Source organism: Pristis pectinata, chromosome 38 (genome assembly GCF_009764475.1).
Source record: "Pristis pectinata isolate sPriPec2 chromosome 38, sPriPec2.1.pri, whole genome shotgun sequence".
Classification (NCBI taxonomy): Eukaryota; Metazoa; Chordata; class Chondrichthyes; order Rhinopristiformes; family Pristidae; genus Pristis; species Pristis pectinata.
Genome location: NC_067441.1, coordinates 115,770 through 128,787, shown reverse-complemented (window position 1 = coordinate 128,787; position 13,018 = coordinate 115,770). Strand labels below are relative to the sequence as shown.

Below are 13,018 nucleotides of genomic sequence, written 5' to 3'. Positions count from 1 at the left end.
GTGAATGGTGATAGGCATAAGATCAGTCTTGGGTTTCAGACTCCACCCCAAACATCACCTCCGTGTACATTTAACCTTGTGCAGGCGAAATGTGAGCAGGAGCAGTTCATTCATCTGCTCGACACTCAACAGCAGCATGGCTAATCGCCCTTTCCCCACATCCCTTGATTCCGCTATTTTCTGGAAATCTGTTGACCTCTGTTTAGAATGACTGATCCTCCACCAGACATATTGCACACAGCACCAGTGCATTGGGTAAGAGAGTAGAGAGAGAGTAAGTTTCCCTCCACATCCACAGAGCCAACTCCCTCAAAATAGATCAGACATATCTCCCATCAGTGGTCGCTGAAAGGTTATGCAGGGAGAGGGAGGGCCACAAACTACTTCACAAGATGTTGCACTGAATAAAATTCCCGGGTCATTCCAGAGAAAGACAGAACGTTTTTGTTTTCATCTGTGCAGAGGTGCGAGTCACACATTTCACATCAGCTCTTGGGTCCTCGTGCCACCATTCACCCAATGCTCGCTGTTCTCCACAGGCTCCAAGTTACGCAGCACCTCAGCTTTAGAATTTTCATCCCTGTATTCAAATCCCTTCATGGTCTCACCCCTCCCTGTCTCTGTGACCCCCTCCGGCCCCTACACCCCTCCACGTCTCTGTAACTGTCTCCGGACCCTACACCCGGGGGGTTACAGAGACAGGGAGGGGTGTAACCTCCTCCCACCCCTACACCTCTCCCAATTTCTGTAATCTTCATCCCCGGCACTTCTCCAAGATCTTTGCCTGTGCCTTCCCGATTCGCGTCGCTCGGCAATTGGCAGCTGTGGTAACGGCTGACGTGGTCAGCTCGGTTTGCTGTGAGATTTTGTTTGGTCACTCGCCTTGGGGCGTTGTCCTGCACTGGAGGCACGATACAAATGGAAGCTGTTGGCACTCCCTGCGGTCTCTGTATAGAAAGCCTACTTTGGGTGGATTTCAAGCAACGTGCTGAGTCCCTGTCCCTCTGCTCATCCCAGCAGAGAATAACCAGCTGCCAGCCCAACTGATTCCGAGAGGTACCGGAACCATAAATCCACATCAAGCCCGCATCTCCCCTCCTACCTCCTCGTGCACCCCCCACCCCCTCGGAGTCCTAACAGCTCCTCCGCCTCAACTGATCTTCAGGTTTGTTCCGTTTCAACCTGGGTGCGTGTCAAGGTTCACCTGACCCCTGTCCTCTCGCCGCCCGCCCTCCATGTTTCACCCCAGCTCCTCAACTGCGAGAAATTGACCACCTGGTGAAGCCGGATTGGGGATGTGGAACTCGATCTCACCCGGTGAACAGCGGGAGGGTGTCAGATGGGTAAGGGGAGCGGTGATGGGTGAGACGGAGCTGCCAACCACACATTCCCACCAATAACGTTACAAAGAGCACCTACAGCCCTAAATTACCATTCGGCCTTTCTGGTCCATGTCAGTCCCCTCCCACGCATCACCATTCCTCTTGACACTCTCAGACTCTTCCTGTGGGAGTGAACTCCACATCTCCTCACCCTTCCCGGAAAGAATCTTCTCCTGAGCTTCCGATGGTGAGATTAGATCAGCAGCCCCCATTTCTGTGCTGCCCCCAAGTTCTCCACATCAACCTACAATAATCTTCGAGAAGCCTCATGGAGCCCGGCCTGATGAATCCTCTCTCGATATGTATAACCTCTTCAGTACCTACCGTGGATGTGAGGGGTTCACTAATCTTTCCAGTTCTGATCGATGAGGAATGGGTGCAGGTCATGTGGATTGGATTTTGGAATCCAACATACTAATATTGAAGGTGGTGCCTCATCTTACACCGCTCCTCTATATTAACTGTAAATATGTGTGCTTTGACAATGAATTTTCGTCCTTTTTTTGTGGGGAAGGTTTTTAATTTTTTTTAAATTCTAAGCACAAACTTAGCCGGGGGAATAAGTGATTTGGGTGTGAGCATTGGTACAAGTCGGGGGTTCTTGCACTTTATTGTTGTGCAGTTTTTTTTTCTTTGATGAAAGGTGTACGTACCTGTGTGCCAGCGCTGGTGCGTGTGTCCAGTGCGTGTACATCTGTACCTGCACTGGTGCGGATGAGTGGAATATCATGCATGTGTGGAATTTTTTTTCCATTTTTCTTTATGGCATAGGAGGTCAGTCGGCCCATCGAGTCAATGCTGGCTCACACAGCAATCTCGTCCTCCCGCTAATTTTCCCTGTAATCTAGTCTCCCCACATTCCCATCAACTCCCCCCAGATTTTACCACTCACACACACACACTAGTGGCAATTTCCAGCGGGCAATTTGCAACCCGCACGTTGCTGGGATGTGGGAGGAAACCGGAGCACCCGGCGGAAACCCACAGTCACAGGGAGAACGTGCAAACTCCACACAGACAGCGCCGGAGACTGTAGAGGTTGCAGAACATTTGCGATGCTCTCCACAGTATTCGCTGTGTGAGGCGAGAGAGCAGCGATCTGCTGGTGCGTGCAAATCCACAGCAAAGTCCGCATCTTCACCAGAGGAGGAAGTCGTGAATGGATACCAGAAGGGGACGCGGCCCTTCCCGAGTTACCTAGTGACAAACCTAGTGCCCACCAGACCTTGTACCATGGTCATCAATCCCTTCGAGAGTGGTGGGACAGTTCATCATCGATTACAACTCGGGCTTCGGGGAACCAAACAATGTCACCGCCGTGTTTATAATCCAACCGGGTCAGCAGCTGTGACCCTTGGCATCCTGGCCTCTGAAGGCGAATCCCAGCAGCTCAAACCATTCCCAAACCAAACCAGCACAAGGTCTCCCCAGTGTCCCCTCCCACAGGCACACACCACCAGGTAAACAACACACACGGCACCAGCTCAGTGCCCCGTTCCCTACTGAACACATCGATCCTGATAGCAACACCCGGTGTCCCACAGTGGGGCGCCTCTCTTGTGGAGGGGATAGCTGGGCTCAAATGTTGGTGGCGGCGCCCTGCGCTGAGCGGCGAGCGGCACAGGCGGGAGGGAGTTAGCGCGGAACCTGGAAGGGACCCCTGGCTGAGGTGTGACTGGACAGTCTGCGGCGGAGAGGGCTGGGCAGGGAAAAAAAAAGGATGAAAATAAGAACTGTGAAACTTTCATTTCAACATCAAGCATTGTTTTTTTTAACAAAAGAAAACGAAAGAATTAGTTTCAGAATCTGTAGCTAAAAGAGTTGATCTTGTCCCAGGAAATTCTTATGCAACTTTCTTTTTGTAATTTTGTTTTCCTTCATGCAATAATCATGCGGCCAATTTGTTGATGTAAGTTGCCTGTATTCCGTGATCTGTTACTTTCTTTCTAAAAGACATGCGTTAGGCGTCTATTTGTAAGAGAGAGCGAAAAACAAAAAAAAACATCTTTAAAGCCTATTTAAAAAAGCTGATAAGTTTTTTTTCTGTAGTCGTGGAAACTTGATGTGCATTTAAATGTTTAAGTAAAAGACCGAGAACGATATTGTAGTGTACTTAACGTCGAAGCAGCGAGTAGTGTTAAATGAAGAGTAATTTGTTCTCGCAGTTGATGAATATTTTGTTGCCGTCTCCCCACTTCTCGCCGCTGACTTGTTCCCTGCTTCTCTTTTCTGTTGTAGGAGGCGAGCTCATTTTGCCCATAATCACGGAGGATGCGCTGGAAATGCCGGCGATAATCACCCGCTCTCCCTTCGTGCCCCCGCCCCCGACCTACCGGCCCCTGCTCACGGCCGCGGAGACCACCAGAGAGTCGCTGACCCTGACCTCCAAGCTGGGCTCTCCTTGCCTCTTGGAGCAGGACGACGACTGCGACGAGGTGATGGTGGTGTCCGGCTACGGCTCCGGAGAAGTCTTTGACTCCAGTTTCCCCCCGACCGACGATGAGGACTTTTACGCCACCTTCCCCCTGGTCACCGACCGCACCCTCCTGGCCGGCGCCGATCCCTCCCTCCCCAAGTCCAAGGGCTTCCGTCCCAGCAAGGGGCCGAAGGGTCCCGGCGGCGCCAGCGCCTCCCCCGACGCCCCGCTCTCCACCTCCTCTTCCCCGGACATGATCCGAAAGCTGCCCGCCGGCAAGCTCAACACCCGCGACAACCCCAAACCCAACCCTGACCTAGCGCTGCTCCCTCTCCCCACCGAACACCTCAGCAAGAAGCAGGCGAGGCGGCCCCCAGTAACCTCCGGCCCCGGCTTTCACCATTTACCCACAGCCAACCCCAGCGGCCCGGGCGCCGGGGCGGCGGGACCCCCGGGGGCGGTGGAGGTGATCCGCGAGTCCAGCAGCACCACCGGTATGGTGGTCGGCATCGTGGCGGCGGCTGCGCTCTGCATCCTTATCCTGCTCTACGCCATGTACAAGTACCGCAACCGCGACGAGGGCTCCTACCAGGTAGACCAGAGCCGCAACTACATCAGCAACTCGGCGCAGAGCAACGGCGCGCTGGTCAAGGAGAAGCCGCCGGCCGCCGCCAAGGCCGCGGGCAAGGCCAAGAGGAACAAGGACAAGGAGTACTACGTCTGAGGCCCGGGCGGGGCGGGGGGCGGCCGGACTTCGGGAACGGGGCGTGGGTGAGGCTTCTGCGCCCTCTTCCTACCCCGGCGTTGGGGTTGGGCGGGGGAGACCCAGGTCACGCTGCTGGTTGCCCGTTCCCCATCCCCACCCCGCTGGGAAGGGGGAGCCTTTCTACTCCCCCTTCACCTCCAGTCAGCCGTCGCTGGGACCCCTCCCCGCTCCGCCCCACCCTGCCCCGAGGTCGAACAGCGGGAGACTGTCCCCCGGAGAGGGCGGGGCCGCTGTGAACGACTGGCTAAGACCCCACCCCCACCCACCTCGCTCGGTGGCCCGGGACCAGCCGGTGTGGCTTCCTCCCTCCGCCCTCACCCCCCCCCCCCCGACACCTTCCCCTCTTCACCCCGCCCCCGCCCCCCCCCCCCCCCCCCCCCCCCGCCCCCCCCCCCCCCCCCCCCCCGACACGGGCCGCTCTGGATTCTGTTTTCCGTGTACAAATGTGTGGCGATTCTGTTTTTGTTCAATCCCTGGGATTTCCGAGACGGCCTTCTGCAGGCGGTTCGGCAGGGAGTGCAGACTCCGGCTGTCCCGGGACAAGCCCACCCGGACACCGGCTCACAGCCGAGGACCGCCCGACTGCGGCGACAACGCGGAGCATCAGAACTTTGCTGAGCCCTGCAGAGAGCAGGCGGGCGAGCGGGCGGAGAGTCCCTTCAGATAACGCCTCCTGCCTCAGGCGCCCACCCCGTGGCACTCACTACAACGCCGCGACAGACTGCCTGTGTGTGGTGGTAAGGTGGTTGGGGTGTGACTCTTCACACTTTGGGCAACGTGTCCGTGAGGGACCTCGTCAACGTGGGGACGCGTCCTCTCCCCAGAATCACAAGAAAACATTGGCTCTGGGTACTCCTGTGGTTTCTAGAACTGTGAAGAAATTCTAATGTTTACCGAGTGATAAACCTTTCGACTTCCTTTCCACCAGTTGTGTTGACTCGAGATGCCATTCTGGGCGGGTGGAGGAAACACTGTGGACCCAGTGTGTGTGACATTGTCTGACTGTATAGTATCGTCACTTGAACCATTTTCAGTTCTTTGGTTAAATATCAGAAAAGTTGAGAACCCACCAACCCCCACCCACAACCTCTCCCGTCCCCCTACCCCTCCCTCCTTCCCTGCACACCACCAAGAACTTTATATATATGTATTGCATTTAGCCGCGGTTGTACGACCGGACCTTGGCGAACCGAATCCATTTCAGGAGGTAAAGGCGAGCCACCGAGTTCCCCAACTTATGCATCCACGTGGAGGCCCTCCTGCCCCATTTTCAAAGCACCAACAATCTGACAACCGAGTAGCCAAAAATAAAACAACGAATAAAGTTTGTGTGTCATTCTCCTCCCACACCTTGTGCTTTGTACAGTTTGGTCATTGATATTAAGGCTCGTTTATGACGACTAGATATTTGTCTTTTGCCCAGCTGGGCCACAGGATTGGAAGGAGATTGTTTTCTATCATATTCTGCCCCCAGGTTATGAAATGATTGGTTGAGCTGTTGATAATGTGTGATATCTCATATATCTTCATGTACTCAATGTTATTGTAAAGTGTTACTAGTGACTGCCTCCCATAAGTGTAAATCTACCAGAGGGAAATACAATTGATTATATACTTCGTACAGGCTGGGACTTATTATTTGCTATTATTTACCATCTGATAGACTGAATGCCAATATTGGGATGGAGTCTGTGATGCTCCCACGTCGATGGGACAGTGTCTGTTCTGTCTCCCTTGCTGTGTTGAGACATTCTCTGATGCCTCCACATTGATGATGTGATTTCAAGGTTTGTTTTGAAACTGATCTGGTTGAAATGTCCAATATAAACTAGAGGTAAATTGAAATCCTTGGAGTTATACTTTTCTTAAGTTTGATGAGAAAGATTAGGCATTAAGAAGAGCTGTTGTTAAGTTCCGAGACTTGTATCCAACATCAGATACAATAGTTTCACCAGAAAGGATGCTTCCTTGTCCCATGCACATGTACTCTGGCAAAGTCGAGCCGAGAAGGAGGTCCTTGCAGTTTATAAACTGTATCTTGGATCTCAGGACATCTCAAAGTGTAGTCACTGTTACAGGAAACAAAGCTGCTAATTTGTGCACAGTAATGTCTCACAAACAGCAGTTAATCCTTCATAGTGGTGTTAGTTGTGGGATCTTTAATAATCACTTTAGGTGACAGATGGGACTGAATGAGGGGGTGCCCTGATGTTGGCAAAACAAGTGTTTGGGTCTGGAATGCAATTGTTGGGGCTGGAAGAGGAACCATTCAATTGGGGTGAACAAAAGGCAGCTGGACAAGAACTTCAAAGGGGAAGAAAAACAAAGAGCAGTAGGAAGAGGGTAGGGCATGGAACCAGCCACATTGCTCTTGCAGAGAGCCTGCATGGACTCGATGGGCCAAATGGCCTTCTTCCATGCAGCAACTCCTATGATTCTGTGACAAGTTATCCATAGAACACTACCGCACAGAAAACAGGCCATTCGGCCCTTCTAGTCTGTGCTGAAACTTTATTCCGCTAGTCCCATTGACCTGCACCCAGTCCATAACCTCTAGACCTCTCCCATCCATGTATCTATCCAATTTATTCTTAAAACTTAAGCGTGAGCCCACATTTACCATGTCAGATGGCAGCTCGTTCCACACTTCCACCACTCTCTGAGTGAAGAAGTTCCCCCTAATGTTCCCCTAAACCTTTCCCCTTTCACCCTAAAGCCATGTCCTCTCGTACTTATCTCTCCTAGTCTAGGTGCAAAGAGCCTACTCACATTTACTCTGTCTATACCCCTCATAATTTTGTAAACCTCTATCAAATCTCCCCTCGTTCTTCTACACTCCAAGGAATAAAGCCCTAACCTGTTCAATCTTTCCCTGAAACTCAACTCCTGAAGACCCGGCAACAATCCAGTAAATCTTCTCTGCACTCTTTCAATCTTGCCGATATCCTTCCGATAGCTAGGTGACCAGAACTGCACACAGTACTCCAATTTTGGCCTCACCAATGTCTCATACAACCTCACCAGAACATCCCAACTCCTGTACTCCGTACTTTGATTTCTGAATGCCAGGATGCCAAAAGCCTTCTTTACAGCCCTGTCTACCTGTGACGTCACTTTCAGGGAATTATGTTTCTGAACTCCCAGATCCCTTTGTTCCTCCACACTCCTCAGTGCCCTGCCATTTACTGTGTATGTCCTACCTTGATTTGTCCTTCCAAAATGCAACACCTCACACTTGTCTGCATTAAATTCCATCTGCCATTTTCTGGACCATTTTTCCAGTTGGTCCAGATCCCTCTGCAAGCTTTGAAAGCCTTCCTCACTGTCCACAACGCCTCCAATCTTAGTATCATCAGCAAACTTGCTGATCCAATTTACCACATTATCATCTAGATTATTGATATAGACAACAAACGACAATGGACCCAGCACAGTTCCTTGAGGCACACCACGAGTCACAGGCCTTCAGTCTGAGAAGCGAGCATCCACTACCACTCTCTGTCTTTTCCCACACAGCCAATTTCAAATCCAGTTTACAACTTCTCCATGGATACCTAGTGTTTGAACCTTCTGAACTAACCTCCCATGTGGGACCTTGTCAAAGGCCTTACTAAAGTCTATGCAGACAACATCCACAGCCTTTCCTTCATCTGCTTTCTTGGTAACCTCCTCAAAAAACTCTACAAGATTCGTTAAACACGATCTACCACGCACAAAGCCATGCTGACTATCCTTAGTCAGCCCTTGTCTGTCTGAATACTTGTATATCTGATCTCTCAGAACACCTTCCAATAATTTACCTACTACTGATGTCAGGCTCACTGGCCTGAAATTACCTGGTTTATTTTAGAGCCTTTTTTAAACAACAGAACATGAGCTACCCTCCAGTCCTCCGGCACCACACCCATGGCTAAGGACATTTTAAATATATCCGCCAGGGCCCTTGCAATTTCTGCACTAGTCTCTCTCAAGGTCCGAGGAAATATTATGTCAGGCCTGGGGGATTTATCTGCCTTTATTCGCTGTAAGGCAGCAAGCACCTCTTCCTCTTTAGTCTCTATATGTTCCATGACACTACTGCTTGTTTCCCTTCCTTCCATATCTGCTATTGCCAGTTTCCTGAGTAAATACTGATGCAAAAAAACTGTTTAAGATCTCCCCCATCTCCTCAGGCTCCACACATAGATGACCACTCTGATCTTCTAGGGGACCAATTTTTTTCCTTACTATCCTTTTACTCTTAATATACTTGTAGAAACCCTTTGGGTTTACCTTCACATTATCTGCCAGAGCAACCTCATGTCTTCTTTTTGCCTTCCTGATTTCCTTCTTTAGTATTTTCTTACATTTTCTATACTCTTCAAGTACCTCATTTGTTCCTAGTTGCCTATACCTGCTATACACCTCTCTCTTTTTCTTAACCAGATCGCCAATATCCCTTGAAAACCAAGGTTCCCTGTGCCTGTTAACTTTGCCTTTAATCCTGGCAGGAACATGCAAACTCTGCACTCTCAAAATTTCACCTTTGAAAGCCTTCCACTTACTGAACACCTCCTTGCCGGGAAACAACTAATCCCAATCCACTCTTCCTAGATCCTTTCTCATTTCCACAAAATTGGCCTTTCTCCAATTTAGAACCTCAACTCGAGGACCAGACCTATCCTTATCCATAATTAACTTGAAATTATGGCCACTGGACCCAAAATGTTCACCTACAAATACTTCTGTCACCTGACCTGTCTGGTTCCCTAATAGGAGATCAAGTATTGCATTCTCTCTCATTGGTACCTTTATAACTTTCCTGAACACATTTGACAAACTCCAAGCCATCCAGCCCTTTCACAGTGTAGGAGTCCCAGTCAATATGTGGAAAGTTAAAATCCCCTACTATTACAACTTCCTGTTTCTTACATCAGTCTGCTATCTCTCTGCAGATTTGCTCCTCCAATTCTCTCTGACTATTGGGCGTCTATAATACAGTACTATTAGTGTGGTCACACCTTTCCCTTTCCTCAGCTCCACCCATGTGGCCTCTGTTGACGAGCCCTGCAGGCTGTCCTGTCCATGCACAGCTATGACATTTTCCCTGACTAGTAATGCCACTCCTCCCCCTTTCATCCCGCCCCCTCTATCACGTCTGAAACAACAGAACCCGGGAACATTAAGCTGCCAGTCCTGCCCCTCCTGCAACCAAGTCTCACTAATAGCAATAATGTCATAATCCCACGTGCCAATCCATGCCCTAAGCTCATCTGCCTTACCTACAATACTCCTTGCATTGAAATAGATGCACCTGAGAATATTTCTATCATGTACAAACCTTTGATTTCTGTCTATACATGCAGTCTTTGCATGACCGTTATCCTCGTCCACCTCACTATCTGCTCTAACATTTCATGTCCTTTTTGAACTGTGTGTAAAGGGAACCTTTAATATCTCAGAGGGGAGTCCAAAGTCTCAGTTGAACCTAGCACCTTTGACAGTGCAGCATCTCCACACACCTGCACTAGGAGCATTGTCCAAAATCCAGGCCGACACCCTGGAATGAATCTCAAAGCCACAACCTTCTATCTCAGATGGAAAGACCACTCAGTGTTTCATTAATGTTGCTCAGAAGCAAAAACATAAGAAATGGGCGAGAGAGGAGGATATTCTGCCCCTCCAGCCTGCTTAACCATGGGTGCTCCTCAGTCATGTCCACTTTCACACTAGTCCCCTTTGCTCCTAATTCCTTAGTGTCCATGAAGCTTCCAGCCTCAGCTATGGCTACCGTTGATGAATGAGCAACGGCAGTCTGGTGGATGAGAGAATTCCAACTGTGTAAAGAACTTATGGTGTACTGATCATTACAGTCATTGACTTCAGTGATCCTGGGTGTGACTGAACGACTGTGATTTTTTTCCTTTGCATGCTGCACCATCTGGGACTAAGTCTGGAGTCAGTGGGTGGAGGGCTGTGGCAGTCAGGGGAAGGAACCATCTGGGAATCTGGGCTTTGGCTATCAGTGACCAAAACCTTGAGGTTATTGTGGGACTGGAGTCACATAGACTACTATGGAAAAGACCTCCGTCTCTAAAGAATTTTATTGATCCTGCTATCACGGAAAACTGTTAGCCACCTTATGATTCTGCTGATAATTAGCCTTGGCATGTGCATGCTTCATTAAGGGTGTTTACTCCCAGTCGTTGGGTTTCAGCTGTGGGTATTTAACCCACTGATTCAGTGGTTGTGGATTCAAGTTCCACTTCAAAGGTTTGAGCAGGAAGTCCCAGCAGACACTGCAGCACTGAGGGAAAAGTGAGTTGTCAGCAGTATTGTTTTACAGGTAAGTTGCTAAACTAAAGTTCACATGCTTTCTCAGGTGGATGTGAAAGATCCTGTAGAACTGGAGAGTAGGACAGGAAGTATTGTGGTCGTGTCCCTATGTCTTTATCTGTGAGCCAACATTGTTGAAACAGAGCTCCGGTAGAAGTGATCACATTGTAGTTCTCAAAATTAATGATTTGAATGAGAATGTAGGTGGCATGGTTAGTAATCTTGCAAAGACACCAAAATTGGTGGTACAGTAGACAGTGAAGAAGGTTGTTTAAGGTTACAACAAGATCTAGATCAACTGGGAAAGTGGATCAAGGAATGGCAGATGAAATTTAACCCCGGACAAGTGAAAAGTTAAACCAGGGCAGGACTTGCACAAGAAATGGCAGAACCCCAGAGAGTGTCCTAGAACACAGAGACCTCGGGGTACAAGTGCATTGTTCCCTGAAAGTGGCAACACAGGTAGACAGGGTGGTGAAGATGTTTGGCATGCTTCCCTTAATCAGTCAGGACAAGAGTTGGGAAGTCATGTTACCACTGCACAAGGTGTTGGTGAGACCACACTTGGAGTACTGTTTGCAGTTTTGGCCTCCTAGCTTAGGAAGGATGTCATTAAGCTGGAAAGAGTGCAGAAAAAAATCACGGGGATATTACCAGGACTGGGGGGCTTGAGTTATGAGGAGAGACTGGATAGGCTGGGGCTTTTTTTCCCTGGAGTGTCGGAGACTCAGTGGTGACATTATAGAGGTTTATCAAATCATGAGGGACTTGGTAAGTCTTTTTCCCAGGATTTAAGGTGAAATAGGAAAGACTTAAAGGCAACTTCTTCACACAGAATGGTGGGCATATGGAACGAGCCACCAGAGAAAGTGGTAGAGGTGGGTACAATCACAACGTTTAAAACACATTTGGACAGGTTCTTGGATTGGAAAGGCTTAGAGGGATATGGGCCAAACACGGGGAAATGGGACTAGCTCAAGTAACTTGGTTGGCATGTATAAGTTGGGCTGAAAGGCCTGTTTCCATGCTGTTTGGTTTACGGTATAAATGCTCTGGAAAATCTTCCCTTTCATGAGACACCAGCTGGCTCTATAGCCACTACTCAAATTCATTGCCAGAATGTTGATCAGATCCTTTGTCCTTCTGAAGCCATTTTTGGGATAAATGAATAGCCCAAATAAATGGATTACTGGAGACATAAGAGACTGCAGTTGCTTGAATCTGGAGCCAAAAAGTGAGCTGCTGGAGGAACTCAGTGGGTCAGGCAGCATTTGTGGGGGGAGTGGACAGCTGAAGTTTGGGTCGAGACCCTTCATCTGGATTGAGAGTGTGCGGGGGAGTGTTAGTTGGTATAAAGAGGGGAGGGGTGGGAAAGAGCTGGCAAGCAATAGGTGCATCCAGATGAGGAGGGGTTGATTGGCAGATGGAGTCAGGTGGGGGAGGGATGGGTGGAGATAATAGAGGCTGAGAGATGACAGGTGCGGAACCAAAGGGCTGCAGGTGATGGAATTATTCTTTGTCATTGTGTAAGGTTCTGGTTGCCAGATTAAAGGAACGATGGGACAATACTAGAAAGAGTGCAGGAGATTTGCAAGGGTGTCACTAGAGCTCGGGAATACCCCTCCAGCAGTGACTGAGGGGCAATTGAAATCAGTTGAATATAACTCTAAAATGTTTAGATGGTGTGAACGGCAAAAACCCATTCTCCTGGCCAGAGAGGACAATAACTAGAGGGGAATTAATATAAATAGAACTTAAAAAAAAACTGCAGATGCTGGCTGCCTGAAATACAAAAGGTAATGAATAGAATTGAGGTCATTAGTAGAAGCATTAAAGGGAATGTGAGGAAAATCTTTACTCAGAGCAGTGGGGATCTGGAGGAGAAATGGTCATCATATTTGGATGAATACTTGGACGCTCATAACCAACAGGAAACTGCCCAAGAGAAGGAAGAGAGGTAGCTCTTCTTTGATAAGCACAGACACAATGGGCTGAATGGCCTCAGACTGTGCCATAAATTTCAGCCAAGATAGTCCAGGTTCTTCACAGTCTATTGCCCTGCTGTGCCAAATCCCACCCTGGACTTCAGCCTTCACTCACTCACAGACTATCTCTTCCTGGGGAGACGAAGGCCGCAGA

General features: G+C 49.3%; 1 protein-coding gene across 3 annotated transcripts in view; it reads left to right on the top strand.

The window, feature by feature from the left end:
• LOC127586968 (neurexin-2-like) overlaps window positions 1–4,905 on the top strand; it is a 760,879-nt gene extending 755,974 nt beyond the window's left edge. For 2 of the 3 annotated variants that reach the window (XM_052045023.1, XM_052045022.1), the window contains one exon: window positions 3,621–4,905. In XM_052045023.1, the coding sequence (XP_051900983.1) occupies window positions 3,621–4,522 (902 nt within the window). In that variant the 3' untranslated portion in view covers window positions 4,523–4,905. The remainder of the gene's footprint in view (window positions 1–3,620) is intronic. The other variant, XM_052045024.1, reaches the window with a different exon arrangement.
• Window positions 4,906–13,018: the final 8,113 nt, after the last annotated feature.